Source organism: Lissotriton helveticus, chromosome 4_1, assembly GCF_964261635.1.
Source record: "Lissotriton helveticus chromosome 4_1, aLisHel1.1, whole genome shotgun sequence".
In the NCBI taxonomy this organism is placed as follows: domain Eukaryota; kingdom Metazoa; phylum Chordata; class Amphibia; order Caudata; family Salamandridae; genus Lissotriton; species Lissotriton helveticus.
In genome coordinates this window covers 618,014,800-618,040,031 of record NC_136063.1, presented here as the reverse complement: position 1 = coordinate 618,040,031, position 25,232 = coordinate 618,014,800, and the positions used below count along the sequence as shown (strand labels likewise).

General features: G+C 49.9%; 1 protein-coding gene across 7 annotated transcripts in view; it reads right to left on the bottom strand.

Moving 5' to 3' along the window:
- The window catches only part of ASPH (aspartate beta-hydroxylase), a 674,605-nt gene that overhangs the window by 213,659 nt on the left and 435,714 nt on the right, over nt 1–25,232 (bottom strand). For all 7 annotated transcript variants that reach the window (XM_078687254.1, XM_078687255.1, XM_078687258.1 and 4 more), the window contains one exon: nt 22,298–22,336. In XM_078687254.1, the coding sequence (XP_078543380.1) occupies nt 22,298–22,336 (39 nt within the window). The remainder of the gene's footprint in view (nt 1–22,297; nt 22,337–25,232) is intronic.

The following is a 25,232-nucleotide window of genomic DNA, read 5'->3' as shown; positions in this document are numbered from 1 at the left end:
CACAGGGTGAGGGGAGAAACCAGTCGCAGCTGGTTGGTGAGCACTCTTGATGTGCTCAGCCCCTCACTCTATTCACTGGCAGGGCTAGGGTCATCAGTTGCACCACGGGGGGCGGAGCCAGCATTGTGTGGGGAAAGCCCAGCCCTATTCAGGACCCAGGTGCACTCCTCCCCAGCCATCAGCATGCTAATCTCCCACTCACCACCGGGGCAGACCCATCCAGACTCCTGGAGCCAGGCTCACCAGCCAGCTCCAGCCAATCACACGCCAGACACATTTTACACTAATATGCCAACTCCTAGAAGTGGCACTTCCACTCAAGAAACAATCATGCCACATACATCATTTGCGAAGCATTCAACCACACGAGTCTGCACATACCAGACACTAGCCTGTACACCCCCGCATCAGGAACTACCAGGGACACAGACATTCCCCATGCATTCCTAAGGGAGGGCAGGCCTATCTCACCACATGCACTGAAAGTGCGCACGCACTTTCCACAGGGACACAGTGAAAGTGCGCAGAACCCTAAAATCACCATCACTAGGTCACCAGTAAAAGCAAAAAGTTTAGGGGTGAACCTGCCAGAAGGGCCAAGTCCAACACAAGCTCCTTCCAGCCAAAACCCGTTGGAGACCAATCACCACCGTGCTGGACTTCCCTGCTTGGGGCGATAGAACACGGACGCGTGCCTGCAACTGCAGTGACACCCTCCTGTTCTACGCCACGGTGAACCCATGGGATTCCTTCCGAAACCACAGTCTGGACTAACTGGGCTACCCCAATGGTACTCCCGAGCTGTCCGCGGCCAGGACCAGGCCCTGGGGGCCACCCAGGTGCCACCGGTCCTTGCCTATTCACAGAGTGGGGGGTAGTAACCCCTGGCACATAGTAGCCATTTTCCACTCTTCCTGTCTGCAAGACAGGACTAGACTGCCACTGGTTCTCCAGCCTAGGGTCTACACCCTTAGGCAAACCAGGAGTCTCAGGGAAGACTCTCCTCCCCCTACCTCTTCTTCTAGGGTTTCTCCACCTCCGACGGGGGGTACACCTAGAACGCCACTCACCCAACCTAGGGTTTAACCCCTCAGGTTGCACTAGGGTCAGAGGTGGGCTCTCCCACCCTCTGCACCCCCTTCCAGAGGTCTGCCCTCTCCCAACTGGAGAGGTTCCTCTGGAAGAAGAACCGGTCAGGACACTGGTTACAGTCGTCCTACCCTTCAGGTCAGGCTGATCCTGAACCTGGCCTTCCAACCTCTGGTCTAAAACCTTTGGTGGAATATTTGCCTGGCACTCCAGGACTTCTGGGGATTCACACACCATCCATCTGAAGCTAACAAATGACACATATGTTGTGTGACTGTCTGTCTGGCGCAGATCTCCCGTCCCCTGTCCACCTGACAGTGCGTGACGATCCCCCAGAACAGAAGTGGCGCCACCCGGGTACCCCCAAGAAGATCTAGCCCAACTGACTAGTCCCTGGTCCACTGGTGCATCCACTGGGAAACTCATCCCCCAATCACTCCTCACGCTGGACTCCTGTACACTCCCGACCGGAGCGGTACTGCCAGACTCTAGAACCACAGGAGCTCTGATTACAGACGCTTCAGGTCCTCTACTTACTAGGAGATCTTCCTCAAATGGACCAACAGGACAGCCTAGCTCCCCAAACTGGTGTTCCCTCAAGAAACCATCCAAGTCCTGAGGCAGGGCTTCGTGTGCCTGGGGACCCTCGGTCTCCCTCTCACTCCTGCTCCACTGAGCCAGGCAGTGAGCCCCTACACCCTCCTCGCTATCCGGGGACCTAGCTGGGCTACACTGAGCCTCCTCCACCACACTGGGCTGGAGGATACCTGAACCACTACTTTTGGAATCACTCCCTAATGACTCTAGAGAACCTCTGGCACTTTCCAATCTGTCTGCTTCCCTTGCAAGCTCCCATTGATCAAAGGTCTCCAACCTCAACAGGTGTTGCCGCAACTCCGGCCAACAACGACTGAGCACCTGTTCCTTGAGAATAAGATCAAACAGTTTGTCAAAATCAGGTCCCGTGGGAACCTCTAACCACTCAATCAGTGCACACTGACAGTCCTCTGCAAACTCCTCCCAAGACTGGTGGGACAGTCTCCTACTGTCCCTGAACTTCAACCTATACTCCTCTTCTGGGGAAACAGGTATCATACTCTGGGAACTGGGAGTGGGACTTCTTGCACTAATACCTATATAGCTGCCACCACTGGACTCAACCCTCCCTGGGGAATTCACAAAATTAAAACTGCGCGCAGGGGATAGTCTACCTTCTAGGGCTATCTTCTCCCTGGCCAAGGCCCTCTCAGCCTCTGCAATTCTCTCTTGCACACCCAGATGCGCTATCTCTATGGGATGCTCTAACCTGAGCTTCTCCAAAGCCAGCTGGTGCTCCCTCTCTTCCCTCCTATCTTCCAGCTCCTCTGGGGACAGGGACCGGGAGAGAGATGGGGCGCTGCCCACTACACTGGACCCAGCAAGGGACTCCCTATCTATGGGGTTCTTGCTCTCTACTGGCGCCCATGTACTGTCATCTTCTCCCTCCTCTTCTGAATCTTCAGGGCTCCCCACAGACCCACCACCCTCCTGGTGTGAGGCCCGGGCCCTTACCCTACTGCGCTCAAGATCCCTTTGATTCTTATACCATTGGATCAGGTGGCCCCTAAGGTCGTACAGAGTGTCTGACTCACCCACCCCTATGTCTCTCTCTCTACAGAACCTTTCCAACTCCTGCATACTGTACCACGCTAGATCACCGAGATCAAAAGCAGGCTCCATCTTGGCGGACGTTCTAGAGAAAAGATTACACAGGGATCCTAGGGGTCTGAGCTTAACACAGGAGTACACAATTCACAAAGGATTCAGCAAGCTCTCTATCCCAGAGAACTCACACTCACTTGTCTAGTGCCACACACCATTCATCCACACACAACTCTCCCCTCGGACTGGTAAGGCAGTTTCTACCACCCCTAATTCCTCAACCTGACCACACGTGACACAGGTACCGGCGCAGGGCGGGGAACAAATGTACTTGACACAATTACACAATGATACCTTCAGGAGAAGAAATATGGAATTTAAAAAACAATAATCCCCAAAATGTGGTCATCTAAAATGCAGAGTTTTGTAGTGCGGCCAGTTGCCACTGTGGTACAACGCAAACACAAATCCGGATCCCTTATGCTGCCAGCCAATGTTAGAAATGGGATCCCTGGCTGGCCAGGGCTTGCACCAAAGTCAGTCAGAGACCACCACTTCCACGTCGGGGCAAGGGAGTTACACGCCAAGATAACCCCTGCTCACCCCCTTGGTAACGTAGCACGAGCAGTAAGGCTAAACTCGGAGGCAATGTGAGTTAAGTGTTTGCGCAGGCACCCCAGCAACAACACCCAAGGTACATCACAAAGGAAACTCCACACAAGGTTATATATAAAAATAGCCTTTGTATTACACCAAAACACATTAGATAAAAACACCCACTTTACAATGTGCCAACAGGCACGGGCAGAATTTACAGGGGATATGTACAAGACAGGGCCACCTGGACCACTGTCAGGAATCAGCACTTTTAGAACTTAGCACTTTTAGAACATAGCACATAGAATGTAAATCACTTTAGCACACAACCAGTAACTACTGGTAACCAGGTAAGTACCACCTACGCAACCCTAACCACCTTAGGAGAATATTGCGCAGGGAACCAGGACCTCACTAGCACCACCTGCACTAGGAGAAAAAACACCTAAGTATCACAATACCTGTAGGGGTATAAGCACATAACACATAACATACATTCAGAGGTGTAAGGAACAAGGCACATGACGCCTCAACAACACATTCAGAGGTGCAGGGAAGGAAAACACATGATGCCTAAAAACATTCAGAGGTGTAGGAAATAACAATTGCATAGAAATCACCTTAGCAAGTAAATCACAAGTTGCGCAAAACTCACATTAGTCACCACCTGTGACTGTCCCTAGGCCAACTGGCCTCTCTAGGGCTAGGCCGCCCTGTGTCCCAGTGTCAGGGGCCTAAACGTAGCAGCTGCCCACGAAGTGCTGGGCAGCTGTGTAGATCATGAGGGCCAACACGATGTGGGAGCCTTGCAGGCTCTAAATAAACAAATATGCCCCCGCGAGCCTCTTGTCGGCTCTGAGCAAAAGGTGGGGCAAGGTGGAGCCTCGCAGGCTCTAGTAACCAACACAACTGTGCCCCTGAGCCTTTCGTGGGCTTTGATCAACATATGTGGCCCCCAACATTGGAGTCCCCCTTCTGGAGACTCTAGATCAATATTTGCCCCCTGAGCCTCTCGGGCTCTACACAAAAATGCCACCTGGCCGCTTCGTAGCGCTTCTGTGCGCTTTAACCGGGTGAAATCGACAGCCCCTACCAATACTCACGCATCTCGTGTGAGTCGCGTGCCCCGAGGCCCTACCAATACTCATGCATCCAGCGTGAGCAAGCGTACGTCCCATACAGTTTCGAAGAGGATGGAAGTGTTCAGTCAATGCGGTTCGCAGCGTACAGCCCAGGGGAAGAGCACCATTTACAGTGGACCAAGGCAGGTGTACGCGGCACACAGTTCTCAGCGCCCAGACAATGGGAAGCGTACCGTTCAATGAAGTGGGCCTCAACGATGCGCACCCAGGGTGCGAGTAGCGCCAGTCCGTACCTTAGATTTACTTTAGTGAAGGCGGGTGGGGGGCACACAGCGGCTCTGCACAGAGCGGGGCGGGCGTCCGGGGCTCCCAAGCTTCACAGGGGGAGTCTGGTCCTCCGGATCTGCGGGGCTTCAGTGATTTCAGCGGGAGGCGTGGGGGGTCAAAGCGGGCCTCCAGCGGGCGGGGTGACAATGGCGACCCGGCACAGCGTAGGGAGAGCGGCTCAGGTTGAGCGAGGCTCCTCTCTAGGCGGGGGCGGCCAGGCGATCAGGTCACGGCCCAGGAAGGGGCTGGGGGGCACCAGGGATCACGCTCTGGAGGGAAAGAAATCTCTTTAGGCAGCCCGCAAAACAGGGGGAGAATGGCGGGTGGGCACCGGATTTCACAAATAAAGCGCTCCCAAGCGCTTTAACAGCTAATCAAGCGCTCCAAAGCACTATAACAGAAAATAAAGCGCTCTCAAGCGCTAGAGGCCCAGATAAAGTGCTCCCAGGCGCTAGGGGCCAACAAGCCCAGTAAAAGTCCTCCAGGAAGGCAGCAAGGCGGGGGGGGGCAAGGCTGGGCCAGGGGCCAGCTCACTGGGCCCTCCAGGCAGGAAGGCAGTCCCAAGTGGCGGTTCCTCCTGGCGCCAGCAGCAGCAGCCCCCCTCAAGTAGGATCAGGAAAGAGAACAGTTTGTGTGGGGACACAGCCCCTCCTTTATACACAGCATTCCTTTGTTCTGGCACAGGGTGAGGGGAGAAACCAGTCGCAGCTGGTTGGTGAGCAATCTTGATGTGCTCAGCCCCTCACTCTATTCACTGGCAGGGCTAGGGTCATCAGTCGCACCACAGGGGCGGAGCCAGCATTGTGTGGGGAAAGCCCAGCCCTATTCAGGACCCAGGTGCACTCCTCCCCAGCCATCAGCATGCTAATCTCCCACTCACCACCGGGGCAGACCCATCCAGACTCCTGGAGCCAGGCTCACCAGCCAGCTCCAGCCAATCGCACGCCAGACACATTTTACACTAATATGCCAACTCCTAGAAGTGGCACTTCCACTCATGACACAATCATGCCACATACATCATTTGTGAAGCATTCAACCACACAAGTCCGCACATACCAGACTCGAGCCTGTACACCCCACGCATCAGGAACTACCAGGGACACATACATTCCCCATGCATTCCTATGGGAGGTCAGGCCTATCTCACCACATGCACTCAAAGTGCGCACGCACTTTCCACTGGGACACAGTGAAAGTGCGCAGAACCCTAAAATCATCATCACTAGGTCACCATTAAAAGCAAAAGGTTTAAGGGTGAACCTGCCAGAAGGGCCAAGTCCAACACCTATGCAAGTAGTAGTAGTACTGGATCAATTTGAACCTGACATTTAGGGATATATGAGGAGTGTATGTCAGCACATTGGCCCAATCCGCATCCGTAAGCTCCAGGCCCATGTCTATGGCCCACTGCTCACAAAGTCCAGTTAGATAGCCCTTACTGTGGGCCAATAGCAACCTAAAGAGGAGCATTATCACCCATGTGAACCTGCTAGTTGTACAAATATCTTTCTAACAACCATGTCCAGCAGGCTCTTGGTCACCATTGCCACAAGAACGTCATATGGCAAATGTCACCAAGCTATATAATTAGAAGTGTTGTGAGTGGAGCACAAACTCATATGTCAGGTCAGGGAAACTCCGCCACTGCCCATTAGGGGGTCCGTCTCCAAAAGAGGTCATGCCCCTGCAGGCCCAGGCATATAGACCAGACCAGTCACCTTCTTGGGGGAGAAAAGCTGTGAGAGGGAGGTCCTTAATAGGGGAGCTTGGTCCTTTGCGCTGGACAGCACAAGCGCACCTAAAACAAAGACCTAAGCAGAAACCCAGTCGTCTGCCTTCGCTGATGGAGCCCAGGTTGAAGCAATAAGGCCAGCAGGTCAGTACGGGAAGAGGTGAATAGTGTGTCAGTGGTCGCCCTGTTCCAGAGTTCATTCCTCTAACAGGCTGCCCAGTTCAACTATGCCACAAGTTAGAAAAGCTCCATGTCTGGAACCGAGAACTCGCCTTCATCGATGGGGAGTCAACGTTTTGCAAGAGCAATTCTGCAATGGTTCACCCCTCAAATAAGATAAGTCAATAGGCCATCCACCTTGCGGACGAGGGATTTAAGAAGGCAAACTGGGAGGGCAGAAAAGAAATATAGGAGGCGTGGAAGAAAAATCATCTTACCCATGACAGACAATAGAAGGGTCAAACACAAGTGCAGTGAGGGAGGTAGGGATACTAACGCAGCTCGGATGTTGCCCTCCAGTAATTCAGTTTCAGTGTGATAAACATTGATTCCCAAATACCAGAACGTGACCGATTTCTCCGTATGGGTACAGCCTATAGGCAGCATCCGAGATGCTGGGCTATGTAGTGGGAATGCACTGGATTTGTCCCTATTCACAATTAATCCTGAATGACAGCCGAAGTCAACTAGTGCCTTGAAGGCACCCTCAACATCTGAGTGTTCACCCCGTAGTCATAATAGTAGGTCATCTGCACAGAATATGTATGGGGAAGAGCTGGTCTGCAGGCCTCGATAATGCTGTCCACTGCAGAGTGTGAGGGCCAATGGTGCCATGGCAAAAAGCACCAGCAGGAGAGGACTGCCCTGCCTTGTGCCCTTTTCCACTCGACAGGGTTTGGAAATAGCACTGCCAGTCTTGACATGAGTCATCAGGGACGTGCAGAGAAACCGTGGCCACCCAAGGAATCCCCCACATAGCCCCATACCGGCCCTTGTAAAATATAGGGAGTCCTACAACAGAGAAGCAAAGGCCTTCTCTAGATCTATGGAAAGTGCGAGGGCGTTAGGAAATCTAAGGCGTATAAGGACAGCACCCAGCTGCCGGATATTAGGGACTGTGCTGCACGTGGGTATAAAACCTGACTGATTGTGATGAATTAAATTGTCTGCATGGGGGAGCAATCTATTGGTCAATATTTTGCTGAGCACTTTGTAATCCACATTCAGTATAAATAGGGGTCTATAAGATCTCACTAGGTTGTACCCCTAGTCCTTATTCAGGCAGAGACCGGTAAGGCCTCACGCATTGTCGGTAGGAGACAGCTGGTGGTTCTGGCCAAATTATTCAGTTTGGTAAGGACGGGTGCAAGACTCAATAAAAGTGGCATAGAAGTCAATGAACAAGGCATCTGATCCAGGCACTTTGCCCTAGCTAGTACCTTTATGCCACCTCTTACCTCTTGGACAGTAATTCTCCATCCAGTGAGGTCCCTAGTGCAGTAGGTAATATATGTATACCAGCATTTAATACGTAATCAAGGAGGGCACGAGTTATTTCCTGTTGTGCATAGAGATCTGTATAATATGTCAAGAAAGCCTCATGGATGCCCATTTGGGTGTACACTGGGAGGCTATGTGTAACGCATATTTTAAGGATCAATGCTTGGTCAGGATTGGTAAAACAGGTCAGTAATTTCCTGGTTTTATCGTGCTCATTGTGCGCCTTGACAGTATAACCAAAATAGTTATAGTTTTTGAGGCTTTCGATCAGGGCTAGAAGTTTCTCCCTTTCGGCCCTCAAAAGGTCTGAGAGCTGGGCACCAGATTCAGGTAACTCCAATCTAGGTAAGTTTCTCCTGTCAGGATGACTCAGCTTATAATTAATTGTGAACCCCTACTGATTGGGCGATACAATGACCACGGATGTCCAAGTTGAACGCCACCCGTTCCTCCAAGGGGGAAGAGCCCGTGCCCTCGTTCTCTGTGAATTAATTGTGAATAGTGTCCTTACAGGGCAGCCTCAAAGGTTGGGTCATCCAATGCTACAACATTAAAGGCCTGATTTAGATTTGGGCAGATGGATCGTTTTTCTGCCAGAACGAAGGAGCAAATTACTCCATCGGCCTGGTGGAGGCATCGTCCGCCAGATTTATAAAGGACCGCCAAAGTGGCAGTCATTTATAAAGCATTGCCAGGAACTGCAGTCACTGCGGTTTTGGTCAATGCATTCTACTGTTTGCTACAGGGCTCCAGAGCAACACAGCACTGTACCAAACAGTTTTCTTTTAGAAACCAAATGGGATTTTCTTTAAGAAAATAAAAAAATACGATGCTCCCCTTGCCATGGGAGTCCTCTCCCATGGTGAGGGGAACATTTAGCGGTTCTTACTGCCCCTTTCTGCCACTGTTTTTCTGTCGGGACGGGCAGAAAAAATGATCTGTCAGTTCGCCTATCTAAATTTAGTGGGCAGAACGACAGAGTAGTTTCTGCCTTGGCCAAACTTATGGTACACCCACATGTGAATCTGGTTGGTTGGCCACTATGTTGGCAGGTAGGGAAGACCGTCACCATTGCTACGGAGTTCCCTTCCACCAACATATAAATCTGCCCCTTATTTTTCATGAAGGGATGCAGAGCTTAGGGGTGCCCCAAGTGAGCGCTAGCAACAGTGGGTTGTAGACAGAATGAGTTTTCACGAGGTACTCGGCCTACAGTACAAACTCATGTGCCTAGACAAACTGATAAGTCATGCATACCAGAATAATAGGGGTGTGGACCCTCCAGGAGTCAATGAGCCCCCACTCATCATATGACTTGGGGAGGACTGTACGGGGAGTATGATCCATCCAAAGGAATATCAGCAACACAACTGAAGCCCACTCCCACTACTTGTGGAAAGTGTAACACCATGGTGATGTGGGGGCTATTGTGGTCAAAAAAGTCAGTTGGTCGTTTGGAGGCATAAACATTAATGAAAGCTACATATTTGCTGTCAAGTTGGCCTCCCAGCACTATGTAGAGACCATCCGGGTTAATGATCTCGATTTGTTAAAGAAATGGGGTCGCACTCCCTAGAAAATGCAGAATAGGCGATGGCGTAGATCTTTACCTGCCAGCGCTTCTGCAGTACTAACCCCTCCACTTTAGTAAGGTGGGTTTCCTGAAGAAAAGCGACCTAGGCACTACGCCATTTGATAAAAAATTCACTCTGTGCCTTTTACTCAGAGGGTTTAGTCCCTGCACATTCCAAGTAAAAGATGTTCAGAGAAGTAGTAGTGCTGGCCATTGGAAGGAAAGTGTATCGTATTGTATTGTATGTGAGATTTCTATAGCGCACTGTCACCCCACGGGTATCTGGCGCTTCAGATTACTCAGTAGACGCTATGTATGGTACATTGTCATACAGCCAGATGATCATAGCTGCAGCATGGTTAGACTAAACCCTAGAGAATAGCCAGGTTTTTAAGTTCTTTCTGAAGTTTAGTAAATTCTCCTTTGTCTAAGATCAAATGGTAGGTTATTCCATAGCTGTGAGGCTGCAGAGCTAAATGACCTACCAACCATTTGGGATTTTTTTAAGCTAGCTGTGCAGACTAGTTTTGCTGATGTAGAGCAAAGGTTTCTAGCTAGGGCATACCAGAGGAATTGTTCCTGTAGTGGCTTAGGGCCCATTTTATTTACTGCTTTATGGACGATGCACAGTGATTTAAAGTATATCCTTTGCTTGATTGGCAGACAGTGCAGATCTTTCAAGGTTCAGGATGTGGAGGACCTAAACTGTCTTTTGAGGGCTAATTTGGCTGCAATCGTCTGAACTCTGCAACTTTTTAATCAGGGTCGCTGGTGCCTCCAATAGCAAGGTGCTGCAGTAGTCTAGTCTACTCAATATTACACTTCTAACCACCTGTGCTCTTGTAGAGGGTGGCAGCAGTGGGAGAATTTTACGTAGTCCTCTTATAAGACCCATACAGGTACTGACAGTTCTATTCACCTGTGAGTGAACTGTAAATTGCTACTGAATAGCACCCCCAGGTTGCGCACTGTATTAGATGGAGTTAATTGATTGTTAGTAGGGGTAGGCCAGAAATTGTCAGGGAGAGGACGTAGAATTTAATCGCTGAGCAGTGTAGTAATTCAGTTTTCTCCCCATTGAATTGTAGTGAGTTATTCTTCAACCTTTTCAATGTTTTATCCATGCAGTCATGGGAACTTTCTAAGGATATTGCTTTGGATCCTTCTAAGGAGAAGACAAGCTGAGTATCATCAGCATAGTTCACTACCTTGATTCCAAATGATTTTATTAGGGAGATCAGTGGGAGTAGCTATATGTTGAATAAAATTGGGCTGATTGCAGAGCCCTCCCGCCCCCCTTCTTAAGGGGAGAGCCTGGTAGCCGCGGGAGTGACCACTGTGCCTCTCGAGGCCGGGTCACCCCCTTACCCCCTCACCTGCTCGCCTGCTGATCCTGCCTGCCGCCTCGCCTGCTGATCCTGCCTGCCGCCTCGCCTGCTGCTCCTGCCTGCCGCCTCGCCTGCTGCTCCTGCCTGCCGATTCCGTCGCCCCCCAGCACCCCCGAGCGGCCCAGCCACAGCTGTGCCGGCCGCTCGCCACTTTTTCCCGCCGCTGGCCCCCTGCGGCCCCGGCACCACCGGCCCATTGGACCAGCCCAGCTGACCCGCCCTCCCGTCCCCCTTCTTATGACGCCCCCGGAGCGACCGCGCGCAGCGGGAGCACCGATTGAGCGCCGAAGGTGCGCCAAAGGTAAGCCCGTATGCGCCCGTCCGCGCCTGGACCGCGCCCAGTGCCAGGACCCCTGGCCCCCAGCGACGGAAGCCGACCCGCCGGACCTACGACGCCACCGAACTCAACGCACTCAACACCGGCCGAACCCCGGGCTGCTACCGAGCCACACCGAGACGCACCCACGGATCCTTCAGCTGCCACTCCTGTAAGTTCACCTGCAACCGGACCCACGCCACACCAGCACCCACCAAGCCGAACACCAGCACCACCCACCTGAAGTGCATCCTGATCAACACCCGCTCCGTCCACAGACACGCCGTCGAGCTCTGGAACCTGCTCGACACCACAGCCCCTGACGTCGCCTTCCTCACGGAAACCTGGATGAACGACTCCTCAGCGCCCGACATCGCCATCGCCATCCCAGAGGGTTACAAGATCACCCGAAGAGACCGCGACAACCAGACTGGAGGAGGCCTCGCCATCATCTACAGGAACACCATCCGCATCTCGACCAACACCGACGACACCCTGACAACAGCCGAACACCTGCACTTCCAGATCCACACGGACCCCAAAACCACCCTCAGAGGCACCCTGATCTACCGACCCCCGGGACCACGCACACAATTCAGCGAGGACATCGCCGACTTCGTCAGCCCGCACGCCCTCCCCTCCGCCGACTACATCCTCCTGGGGGACATCAACTTCCACCTGGAGAACAACAAAGACCGCAACACCATCACCCTGCTCGACAACCTCGCCAACCTCGGTCTCAAGCAGCTGGTGTCCACCCCCACCCACCTCGCCGGACACACACTCGATGCCGTCTTCTCATCCAGCAAAGACATCACCTTCAGCCACACCACCGGACTCCACTGGACGGACCACAGCTGCGTCCACTTCACCTTCAGAAGAACGACGATCCACCACCACCAGCAACAGGTTGCTCGAAGAAGCTGGAACAAGATCACAGCCGACCAGCTCGCCGCTTCCCTGAGCCAGCACCCTCCCGCCAGCTCAGCGAACCCCAGCCAGGCCGCCGACAACCTCACGAAGTGGATCAGCAACTGCGCGGACGAACTAGCCCCACTGAGGACCCCGCCCAACAGACCCGGCAGCAAGAAGGCCCCATGGTTCACCGACGAACTCATGAGTTTCAAGAAGAACTGCCGAACCCTCGAGAAAGACTGGAGAAGGGAACCAACTCCGGACAACATGACCACCCTCAAGCTTGCCACCCGGAAGCACCACCAACTGATCCGCGCCACCAAGAAAACTGCATTCAAGGACCGGCTGGACAACCACGCACACAACTGCAAGGAACTCTTCAACATCGTGAAAGAGCTCTCCAACCCCAACGCCGGAAACAACGACATCACCCCTTCGCAAGACCTCTGCAATTCCCTCACCTCCTACTTCCACAACAAGATCGCGGACATACACAACAGCTTCAGCACTCAACCGACGCACGCCACGACCGAACCACCACCCCCCACCACCACCCTCCGCGCCTGGACTCCGATCAGCACCGAAGACACCGTCCGCATGATGAACTCCATCCACTCCGGATCTCCAACCGACCCCTGCCCTCACCACGTCTTCAACAAGGCCGACGCTGTCATCGCACCCCACCTGCGGGACATCATCAACCCCTCCTTCGACACCGCCACCTTCCCGGAGAGCTGGAAGCACGCCGAACTCAGCGCCCTACTCAAGAAACCTACAGCGGACCCCACCGAACTCAAGAATTACCGCCCCATCTCGCTCCTCCCGTTTCCAGCCAAAGTCATCGAGAAGATCGTCAACAAACAGCTGGCCACCTTCCTCGAGACGAATGGATCCCTCGACCCCTCACAGTCTGGCTTCCGAGCCAACCACAGCACCGAGACCGCCCTCATCGCTGCCACTGATGACATCCGAGCCCTGATGGACAACGGAGAAACAGCGGCCCTCATCCTCCTAGACCTCTCCGCGGCTTTCGACACTGTCTGCCACCGCACCCTAGTGCAGCGCCTCAGCAACTTCGGAATCCATGAGAAGGCACTGGAATGGATCATCTCCTTCCTCGACGGAAGAACACAGAGAGTCCGTCTACCACCGTACAAGTCAGAGGCCACCGAAGTCATCTGCGGTGTCCCTCAAGGATCCTCGCTGAGCCCCACCCTCTTCAACGTCTACATGAGCCCCCTCGCGGCCATCGCACGCCAACACAACCTCAACATCATCTCCTACGCCGACGACACCCAGCTGATTCTCTCCCTCACCAACGACCCCGCCACCGCCAGAGCCAACCTTCACGAAGGGATGAAAGACGTAGCCGAGTGGATGACAACCAGCCGCCTGAAACTGAACTCAGACAAGACGGAAGTCCTCATCCTGGGCTCCTCGCCCTCCGCCTGGGACGACTCCTGGTGGCCCCCCGCCCTGGGCACCGCACCCAAACCGACAGACCACGCACGCAACCTGGGCTTCATCCTGGACTCCTCCCTCTCCATGACCAGACAAGTCAACGCCGTCTCCTCGTCCTGTTTCAACATCCTGCGCATGCTACGTAAGATCTTCCGGTGGATCCCCACCGAGACCAGGAAGACGGTCACCCAGGCCCTCGTCACCAGCCGTCTGGACTACGGCAACGCCCTCTACGCCGGAACCACCGCCAAGCTCCAGAAGAGACTCCAGCGTATCCAGAACGCCTCAGCGAGACTCATCCTCGACGTCCCCAGAAGAAGCCACATCTCCAGACACCTGAGAGACCTGCACTGGCTCCCGATCAACAAAAGAATCAACTTCCGGCTCCTCACCCACGCACACAAAGCCCTACACAACCAAGGCCCAGGATACCTCAACAGCCGCCTCAACTTCTACGCTCCCAAACGCCACCTCCGATCGACCAACCAAGCCCTCGCCGCCGCCCCCCGCATCCGAAGAGCGACAACAGGAGGAAGGTCCTTCTCCTACCTGGCCGCCAAGACCTGGAACTCCCTTCCGACCCACCTCCGCCTGACCCAGGACCACCTCTCCTTCAGGAAGAAACTCAAGACCTGGCTGTTCGAGCAGTAGCAGCACCCCCCCCCCCCCCCTAGCGCCTTGAGACCCTCCGGGTGAGTAGTGCGCTCTATAAATGTCTTTGATTGATTGATTGATTGAGCCCTGTAGTACTCCATATCTGATGGGTATATTTTTGGATACAAAAGGAGGAATAGTCACTGCTTGCTGTCTATCCTGTAGATAGGACTGGAACTAGTTAAGAGCCATGCCTGTGATTCCACATTCCTCAAGCCTGTTAAGTTATATCCAATGATTGACCGTGTCGAACGTGGCTGACATGTCAAATAGCACTAATAGAACCTCATGGCCAGTGTCAGCACGCATTCTCAACTTGTCCAGGACTGTCACCAAGGTTGTTTCTGTGCCGTGTGATGGACGAAATCCAAATTGGATTTTGTCTAATAGTAAATTTCCTCTAGAAACTTAGCTAGCATTTTGCTGACCAGCCGTTCTAAAATCTTTACTGGGTATGGCAGCAGGGAGATAGGTCTATAGTTTGCTGGGCAAAGAGGATCAAGTGTGTATTTTTTTAATAATGGGGTCACCATCGTTTTTTCCCAACTTCTGGGGACCGAGCCGCTGCCCAGTGACTGGCCGCAGAGTTGATAGAGTAATGGAAATAGTTCTGTATTGAACTCCTTCCATAATCGATGTGGGAGGGGGGGGGGGTTCTAGTGGAGATCCAGAAGAGGTGCTGAGAGCTATGTTATTGAACTCTTCTTCCTGTGTGGGGATCTGAAACTGTTTTATTGTAATCTGTTCCCCTTTGATTTCACCCTCAGTCTATTTATTACCTTTAGCTTCCTCTGGTATATTACTCATGGTATCCCTCTGAGCGTTTTTTTTTTAGTTCTAGGCCACCAATAACGTTATTGATTTTTTTCTTCAAAAAAAGTTGTGAGGCTATCGCAGAGCTCTTGAGTAGTCTGGTATGGTGGGTACCACCCACTCCCATCAAACTGCAGTGGTCAGTAATGCAACAAAAAACACCCACCCCAGTGGAAAAGAGTAACAAAAGCCCATCGTAGTGGGAAAACAACAGGAACACACCCCAAATGAACTCACCCACAACATTCCTCGGAACGCCGAGCAAACTGTGTTGAACCATAATGGTGTTGCCCCTCAAGTGAAGTTGCAGAGGACCAATCACTCATGGTTAGAGAACAAAGGGAGGGGGAGAAATACTCATTAAATAAAGCAAGCCCCTACTCCCCCGAGCCTCCCACAGCATTAAAAACACCACAAAGTGTTAATAGTCGCCTGGGCCCTATGTAGATAAGTCCATGCAATAGACTAGTGCCCCTTGAGGCTGAAGAAAGAAATGCAGGGTCATCATAGGCCATCTGCAGTTCAAGACATTACCTTAGAGAGCATAACATTCCAAGCCTGGGACGCTATCCGTATCAGAGTCAAGAGTCCCCATTAAAGGAGAACCCAACCTTCAAATTCTCAGCAGCCGCATCCACCAATGCAACTGCAGCCAGAGCTTGGTCTTACCAGCCCAAGCTTGATGTCAAGTGGGATGCAAGTCATTACGCCTCGTCGAGCAGGTCCGTTTATGCCTCCAAGCTGCAGGAAAGTTCTGTGGTTGCTCCAGGTGGCCACAAGAGTCATGAGTTGTGTTCCAGTCCCAGATCTCAGTAGGATTGTTGAAGAATGTAGATTTACCATCATCCAACAGCACTGCAGTCTGACATGGAGCAAAGGTGCATAACAAACAGATCACAAAGTCTCTATTTCACTGCAGTGAAAAATGCTCTGAGCTTTGCACAGCTGCCGGGTAATCCAGGAAAATTGATACTCTTGCATTTTCCACCAGGAAAGGGCCTGCAGTCCACACCTGCATCAGTAAATAATCTTGGTCTCAAAAGTTTAGAAGGAAGGCAACAACAGGCCATAGAGTGGCGCCGGGTGCAGGGCGGGCCAGGCAGGAACTCTGTGTGGTCTCTCACTCTCTCTGGTATAGGCCTTGGATAGACCCTCCCGAATATTCACTTCCTTCAACCAATCCTCAAGTAAGCCCCTCCTCGATGTTCTCAGGTATTCCAACAAGTCTTATGTTATGGCGCCTGGCTAAATAGTGTGGAGGCATGTTCCTGTGCAGCTGGCGCCAAAATCTACACTTTGTGCACTCGGTCAGTCATTTTCCAGTGGTCATCCCTTAGTAGGCTCAAATCTACCACTAGTGAATCAATTTTGCTTTCCAACACCTCTCTTGGAGAGCCTAAAGCAGCCAAGTTACCATACAACTTATTTCCAGGGCACGGCTCGATTTAGTGGCTGTGGAGGAGGGAGGCAGGTTTGATGCTGCCCGCCCAGAAGGAGGGAGCATAGGGGGGTTTCTCGCTAGGGATGTGCGTGTGCCCCATTATGCCAAAGGGTGAGCAGAGAAGGGAGTGGGAGAAGGAAGAGATCCGTAGGGGTCAGTGCCTTCTAAGGAGCAGGGATGACCAAAGAAACTGGGTATGTGCAGTTTGTAAAGCCCAGTCCACGAACAGCTGCTCAAACGTCAGCCTAGGTGGTGCCCAAGGTGGTAGGCGAGTATCTTGAGATAATCTTAGGGTCTGAAAGGAGCAACGGTGAATGCGGCAGGAAGGTACAAAGCTGGTCAAAGGGGTAATTACCTCCACTGCAGCCATACAGTCTCCCGTTGGCAGTGAAGACAACCCCCGCCAGGCAACCCCTCAGGAAGAGGTGCTTTCACTAAGGAGGGGAACTCCAGTTGGGTAGCCCAGTAGGTGGGTGGGGGTCATGAGGGGAGACCCTCCAGTCCCTTCAAGTCATTGTCCCAGTGCCCAGAATATGAGAGTTGGAGGGGGTGCAGTCTTTTAGAGAAGGGGCACCTCAGGCCGCGAGCAAAAACGTTGAAGTCAGTGGCAGAGGGAGAAAAGAAATCTGAGATTCTCATCAGGAGCTGGGCCTGGTAAGGAAGGCCGCAATCCCACCGTGGCCCTCACTGGGCGTTCTCCTGTACCGCAGCCGAGCGCCGAATCTTGCTCTCTCAGGGAAGGTGGATGAGGGACTCCGCACAAACCCAAACTGATGCATGGCTGGTACTACAGGGACAAGACTGTTCTGTGCCTTCTGCCCCATCATCGTGGTTGTCCTTTGGCTGGTTTTGTGGCCACGATTACCTCACAGCTGCCTTCTTGGATGGAGACGTGGGGCGGCAGTCTCAGTCGTCTACTCATCAGACAGGGCAACTGCATGGTCTCTCAGCGTTCTACATGCTCCCCTCCCTCCTCTATGCTTTAGAGCAGAGCCCAGGCAGTAGGGGTATGGGAAAGTCCCTGGGGGATACAAGTAGGTTTGCAAAGTCCCTCCTCACTGCATGGCAGTTAGCTCTGTCCCACTTAAGGCAGCACTTGAAGATGTTGCCAGGTTGCAAAAATAGGCTACAAAGACTTTTTTGAAAAATAAGGTATCTCTAGTCTGACCTGATAGAAACTAAACAATCATTTGTCACTCTTCCTCCTCTCTGTTAGAGTAAGGGATGAGGATTTAGCAGTATGAAAAGCAGAGTCTGGCATGAGCAAGAGATGACAGAACAGTAACTTGGCACCATAGGTCCGTGTAAAAGGGTGCAGGTAGTGCTCTGTGATACACAGAGCTTGAGCATGATGTGATTACCATAGTCATGTTCTTGATGATGGTGAGCCATTGGCCCTGGTGCATGACAATGCTGGACTGAGGGTGGAATGGGGCTGCAGGTCTTCTCCTCTAAACATTATGCATGGAAATATTTTTTTTGAATGACCCACAATTGCAAGAACACCGATTCTCTGGAAGAAGAATCAATGTTTACGTTTAAATACAGCATGCGTCTTCAACTATTCAAACATAAATAAGAGTTTTCGGATTATCTAGCATATTTAGTAACCAGAGTAGGTGCCACCAAGAACTCTCTATCATAGGTTCTTAAATAGTCATGTTGATTGTCTTGATAAATGTGACATTAAACTAAACTATGGAAGCATACCTTGGTCCGGCCCCTTTTGAAGAAAGAAAATCTGGACTCTAACTACAGCCCAGTATCAATGCTGTCCATCATGGCGAAACTAATTGAGAAGCATGTTAACAGGAAATTCTACAATTATGTGGAGTCACAAGTGTATTTTGATCCCTCTCAATCAGGGTTTAGGATGTTATACAGTACTGAATCCATCCATCTAGAAGTTAAGGAACATCTGAGATGTCTCCTGGATGACGGTGTGATAGCCACGTTGATTCTTCTTGACCTTAGCGCGGCCTTTGATACTGTGCCCCATGTCTCTCTCATAGACAGGCTAGTTGAGAAAGGGAAACAGGTAATGGACCTTGCTGGGTTTACATCCTTCTTAGAAGATCAGTCTTTCCAGCAGATTTAGGCCACTAACTCCTTGGAGCAGTACGCTCTTAGCTCAGGAGTTCTATGTGCGCCCACTTGCCGACCTGGTGGAAAGTTGTGGTCTCAAGTTATTCTTTTATGCAGATGACACTCAAATCATCTTTTACTTGTCACCTGCACAGCACCACAACTCGGAAGCCTTGAACTCATGTTTGAGTAAAGTGGCAGAGTGGATGAATCGCCACTCACTAAAAATGTATTGAGACAAGACAGAGGTGTTGGTGCTGGGAAGGAATCTGTCCCTCTGGGGTCCTCATTATTGGCCCAAAATGTGGGCCCATTGCCAGAGCCAGTCCCTAAAATTAAGAACCTGGGGTTTGTGCTCTAAGTCAAGGAGTCAATGAAGCCTCAGGTGTAATAGGTGGCTGCCACATGTTTTACCATTTTGAAAAGGTTGAGAAAGATCTGGTTACTACAATTTTTACCTCAACAGACGGTGGTACAACCACTTATGGCGAGATTGGATTACGGCAACATACTCTATTTGGGGACGGACACATCCTCCATTAGACGTTTGCAGGTGGTCCAAAACTCTGCTGCACGGATGCTCCACAGGTTTCCAAAGCGGACCTCGGTGGTTGGTCTGCTGCAGGAGTTGGCATGGCTCTCAATAGGGAAGCAGCTTTGGTTTAAAACCTTGTTATGTGCACAGAACAAGAGCTGTGGTGGGTCACGCTATCTACAGGACTTTGTGAAAGCCCTATCAACTGGCCTGCTCGCTTCATTCCATTGGCCGGTCCTTATGTGTGATCCCAACAGTAAAACGGTCACCTATGGAAAGACATTTGTTTGCATATCAGGGCCCCAAGCTGTGGAACTCTCTCCCTGAACAGCTGAGACAATGTCCCTCACTCATCATTCGAAGAAAGCTGAAAACTTGGATGCTCAGAGTTGCTTGTGTCTGGCAGTTCCTATCTGATACTACCACCAGAAAACCCCCATGGGGTAGCTGTGCGCTTTATACATTTTTAACAATAAAAAATAAAAACCCTTTAGCAAATATGAAGAGGATGCAATGTTTGCCAAAAGTTCTAGGACTCTGGCACACGTTCGGCATCACACTAGATGTAATATTCACAAAATAAGATCATCTAACAGCACAGCACATCCTTGTATGCCAGGTTCTGATTTTCCTCCAGAGCTTATGAAAAGGACAGTGGAAAGGTATTTTTGAAACCCAAGGAGCTGTGAGGAGGACATGAAACACAGCAGCATAGGGGGTGGAGAGGGAGAAGCGCATGGACCAGAGAGAGAGCAACATGGAGCAAGAGGGAGAGAGAAACAAACAGGGGAGAGCAAGAACACCCATACACTTGTTATTTATACAAAAATTCAGCTATGTGGAATTGGGGAGACAGAACCTCCACCACAAAATATAATGTATACATTAAAGGTGGGGAGGTAGGTGATGTCCATATTCTATCACCACTTTTGGATAAGCCAAAATCTTCTGTGGAAGAGATTAGAGAAAAATGGGCAAGTGACACAGGCAGGGGGATAATGAAATGTAGTGAAATCTAATATTGTGATATAGGCTCAGTGTCTATGAAGTGTAGATTTAAAATCCTACCAGTTAATATTTACCATAGAACCCACCTCACACTTACAAAGCCATCCTCTCCCAGATATAGGGCCACAGAGGTGGATCTTTCCAGATGTTTTAGGCATGCCTGCTCATCGTTCAATACTAGAATAAACATGCATTATTCTACAGCTCAAGCTACTGGGAGAACAGATATATGGAAGCCAGAAATATGTCATTAGGCCTTTTACCACACTAAGGAACCATAAACCTAAGAAATAGATTCATACATCTTTCACTGTTGCTGGCTAAGAAACAAATAGCATTGCCATAATAGTCAGCCAGGGGTCTGTGCATTTCTAAGTGGGAAGCAGAAGTGTTGATGTGGGTTGGGACCTAAAGTATGGATGAAATAATTAATGCAATGATAACTGATGAGACCAACCTTTGCTGGCATCACAGGGATAGAGTGACATTATGTAGGCAGATACTGTATCCTTAAACATGACCCTGATGGGTCGTGTTGGAACGTGAGACTAAGACTTGAATATCGATTGCAGTGAGACCTAATGGGCGGTGCGTGGGGAAGGTTGTTCTCTGCACCTGAGTTCACCCGTGAAAACGTATTAACCATGTGCGAAAATATCATTCTGACTTAAAATATATGGGCAGGAAAAGTATTTTCATTTACGCATTCTGAGTTTTCCATTGTTTTCATTAATGTTTACAGAAGTGACCATATCAGTTCAGACATTGTGAATCGGATCTACGTGAACTTTGGGGTCATGCTACATATATCAGTCTCCTAAATGTAAATTTGAATGTCTTTGCTAACTGTAATTTTCATGGTAGAGTTAGGTTATTGAAAATCAATTACAAATTATTCTTTTTTTTTTAAATACAACTGCTGCAGCAAAATTCCATTCCGAAAGCCACCCCCAGGTTTCCTCTATCAATAGGAGACGGTACTATTATCTGGAGGAAAAGTACTGGACTTGGGGACGGAGGCAGGGCTTTGCTAGTGTCAGCTTCTCATTTCACTCTGCACACCATGCTCCCTCTCTTTGCCACCACCTGCGAAAGCCCGAACTGCTTGGTTGGCCAGGGCTTATGGATACTTTAACTGAGCCCAGTCCTGCCCCAGATAATTCCTTGGTTATTGGTATTTTAGGTAAAGACTTCTAGTTTTGTGTGAGATGAGTGGTGATTGGTGACAAATACGTATTGCTAGATTCTTTATGCACTAGTGGGCCTGATAAAATGCATCAAATATTGTTTTTTCAATAAAATAGAATATTTAGGGGCATATGTATGTAATTTACATTTTGCGATTCTCAAATAGCGATTTTTAATTAATCGCTATTTGAGAATTGCTAAATGGAATGTATGTAATAAATCGCAATTTGTTTGCGAATCTCTAAAATTCCTTAATTGCGATTAGCAAATTGCTAACCGCAATTAAGGAATGAGTGTCCCATTCATTCCTATGGGCCAAGAGGCCCAAAGGAATGAATGGGGATACATTCTCAAATAGCGATTTTCTATGAGCAAATCGCAATTTGAGAATCACAATTCCAAGGGTGCCAGGGTTTCCAAAGGACACCTGTTGCACCCCTGGAATGTGCATGTAAGTACATGTGGCGCACATACATGCCCTAAGGGCATGTTTGTGCACCACATGGCACTTTGAATAAAAAAAAAAATGCATTTTAACAGGAAATTGCAAAATACCATCTACTTGGAGTAGGCGGTATTTTGCGATTCCTTAAGCTAAACATCACAATTTGCAAGGCACCCCTACATAGCATTTAAGGAATCGTAAAATTGCGATTCCTTAAATGCTTGAGCAAAATAAGGAATCGCAATTTTTGGGATTCCTTATTTTGCTATGTGGCCCATACATACCAAAACGCCGTATGCGATTCGCAAACGCCGGAATTTGCGAATCGCAAACAGCTTCTTACATATGCCCCCTAATTCTTTATATTTTGTCTCTGCATGCATAACAGTAGTTTGAACAGAATTGCAATACACATAAGAAGGTTAGCATTCTTGTAGGAATTACATTGAATAATACTATAGTTAGTGAAGACATTTTCCACTCGAAAAACAATGTATCGTTTACCTTTTTCGTGTTTGTCCTTAGTTGCTTTGTCAGGAGTCCCTGTAAAAATGTAAATGAAGGTTATACGGAGTCAGGAAAGGCAAACGGTTATGGCTTGTTCAACCATTAATATTTAACACATTCGAAGCAGGGAAGAATATCTAATCTTCAATCTGGAGGGGGCAGATTAAGCACGTCGGCCACATTGTCATCTGGATTAATTGCGTCAATACAGGATACATCAAAGTGGAGTGAGAACCTGCCTAGAAAGGAGGGAAGCACTGAGCACCTGAGGAATGATTCATGCTTATTTACAACTTCAGGTGGAGATAAGTACAAATGGTGTAGGGGAAGAAAACAAGTAACTTACCTGTAACTTTGGGTCGCCAGTATTGGAAACTTTCATAGATTCCCATGCTTGAATCATTCCCCGTCGTCGAGATAGGAGTCCACAGTATACATAAAATAGCAATACAAAACATTATAAAAACAGAAACTAGGCCTAGGCCCCTTCTAGTTTTGCAACATATCCACCTCTTTTTGTGAAAGAGACCAAATAAAATGAACAACCAATCAGATTAGCCTCACCCTCTAGAACCTTCATGAGAGAACCTCAGACCCTCAGATTTGTGTAGCCGTTGTGTAATCATATAACTGAAGATGCTGAAGGCTGAGCTTTCCCATGGAAGGAGGGTGGGTCGCATGGGAATCTATGAAAGTTTCCAATACTGGAGAACCAAAGTTACAGGCAAGTAACTTGTTTTCTTACTCCAGTATTGGAACTTTCACAGATTTCCATGCTTGAAACAGAGTAGCTAGCAGTTATGAGCACATTTTTTGGAACCTTGATATAATGTACCTCCATTATTAACAATTAGAACCAAAAGTTTAGGGACACTAAACGTACTTATAAATTTAAGGGAAAAGGTAGAAACTAGCAAAGTAACTTCACAAAATGGGCAAAGAGCATAAATAGTAAGACGGAAGGAGGGTTGAAACGGAAAGCTCACGACTTATTGAAAGAGGCTCCTCAGGACTGCCTGGCCCACTGCTGTGTCACTCTGCGTTGACGAATACAGGCAGTAATATCTTGTAAATGTATGAGTACTGCTCCAGGTTGCTGCTCTGCAGATCTCCCGGATAGGCACTCCGGCAAAGAGGGCTGACAAAGAAAAAATCACCCTCGTAGAATGAGCACTGACCCGACCTTCAAGGGGCTTGCCCGCTGCTCGGTGACAATACTGGATAGCACTGTTAATCCAATGAGCAATCCCCTGCTTGGAAAGGGGAAAGCCCTTACGAGGAGCACTGAAAGACACAAAGAGCTGAGGTGACTTCCTGAAGTCCTTTGTACGTTGAAGATAGAATTTTAAGCACCTCTAAATGTCCAGGGAGTGCAGTGCTTTCTCTGCCGGTATAATAGGCTGAGGGAAAAAAGTTTTGAGTATGACCGTCTCATTCAAACGAAAGTCTGAAGGCACTTTCGGTATGAACTTTGGGTTGGTTCGGAGTATCACTGTCCCCTTTTTCAATTGTAGAAAAGGATCCTAAATGGTAAGAGCCTGTAGCTCACCTACTCTCCTAACCGAAGTCAAGGCCAGCAGAAGAGCCAACTTCCAGGAGAGAAAATTCAAGTCCGCTCGATGAATAGGTTCGAAGGGATGCTTCATGAGCTGGGTGAGAACCAAATTAAGATGCCAAAGATGCGGCGGAGGCTTAACTAGAGGGAAAACTCTAAAAAGGCCCTTGAAAAACGGTTTCATTATCCTTGCCGACCAGAGGGAAAGACCAGAAGATGTGCATCTGCAGCAGGGAGAGATGGCGGGCAGATGAACTTTGACGGATGAGTGAGCCAGCCCCGCTTTCGCCAACAAAAGAATGTAAGGAAGAACTTCATGAGGTGCACAAGAAAGAGGATGAATGCCCTCCAGCTGGCATCAATGGCAGAAACGCTTCGTCTTTAGCTGATAGGTTTTGTTGGTACTTGGAGCTCCTGCCTGAGAAAGTACGTCTCTACATTCTACCTAAAGGGTCAAACCGAGAAATTCTCGGTGCTCAAGAGTCATAACGATAACTGCAGGGATCGAGGATCCGGGTGCCAAATTTGTCAGCAACGAAGGATTGGCTGCAGGGATGGTTCATGGAGAGGAGATGTAGCTCTGTGAACCAAAATTGGTGGGCCACGCAGGAGCTATTAAAATCTTCTTGCAAGACTCCGCCTTGAGCTTCCTGAGAAGTCTGGGGATCAGAGGTATGGAGGAAAAGCATAGACAAAGGCGCTTGACCAGGCCATTGAAAGTGCATTCCCCAACGATCCCGGATTGTGAAGCCTGCTTGCGTAGAATCAGCATTTCTTGTTCTCCGGCGAGGTCTACGGACGGTCTGCCCCATAGGCGAAACACCTGTTCCAGAGTGAACTGGTCCCCTTCCCATTCATGACTGACAGACTTCAGTCTGCTTAGATTGTCCGCCGTTTCGTTGAGAACACCTGGAAGATGCTCTGCTTTTAGTGGTATGCCATGCCGGATTGCCCTTCCCAGATTGTCTGAGCCTCTCTTGACAAAAGATGAGACCTGGTACCACCCTCTTAGTTTATGTAATGCATGGCCGTCGTATTGTCCATTCGAACCAGGACTGCAGACTGCTCTATCCAAGAGAGGAAAGCCTGTAAGGCCAAGCGAATCGCTCTGAGCTCTAGAAGATTGATATGCAGAAGGCAATCTTGAGGTAGCCAACGGCCGCTTATGTGAAGGTCTTGCAAGACCGCTCCCCAGCCTTCCAGCGAGGAATCGGTGGTTATGATTTAAGGAGCTGTGGAGACCCTGAAGGAGAGGCCCTGAGAAATGTTGTCCTTGCTTGTCCACCGTGATGCAGCGTCCCTCATTGACCTGATCACGCAGATCTTGTCCTCGGAAGATCCTTCTACTTGGCGCCACTGGGTGTCTAGCTCCTCTTG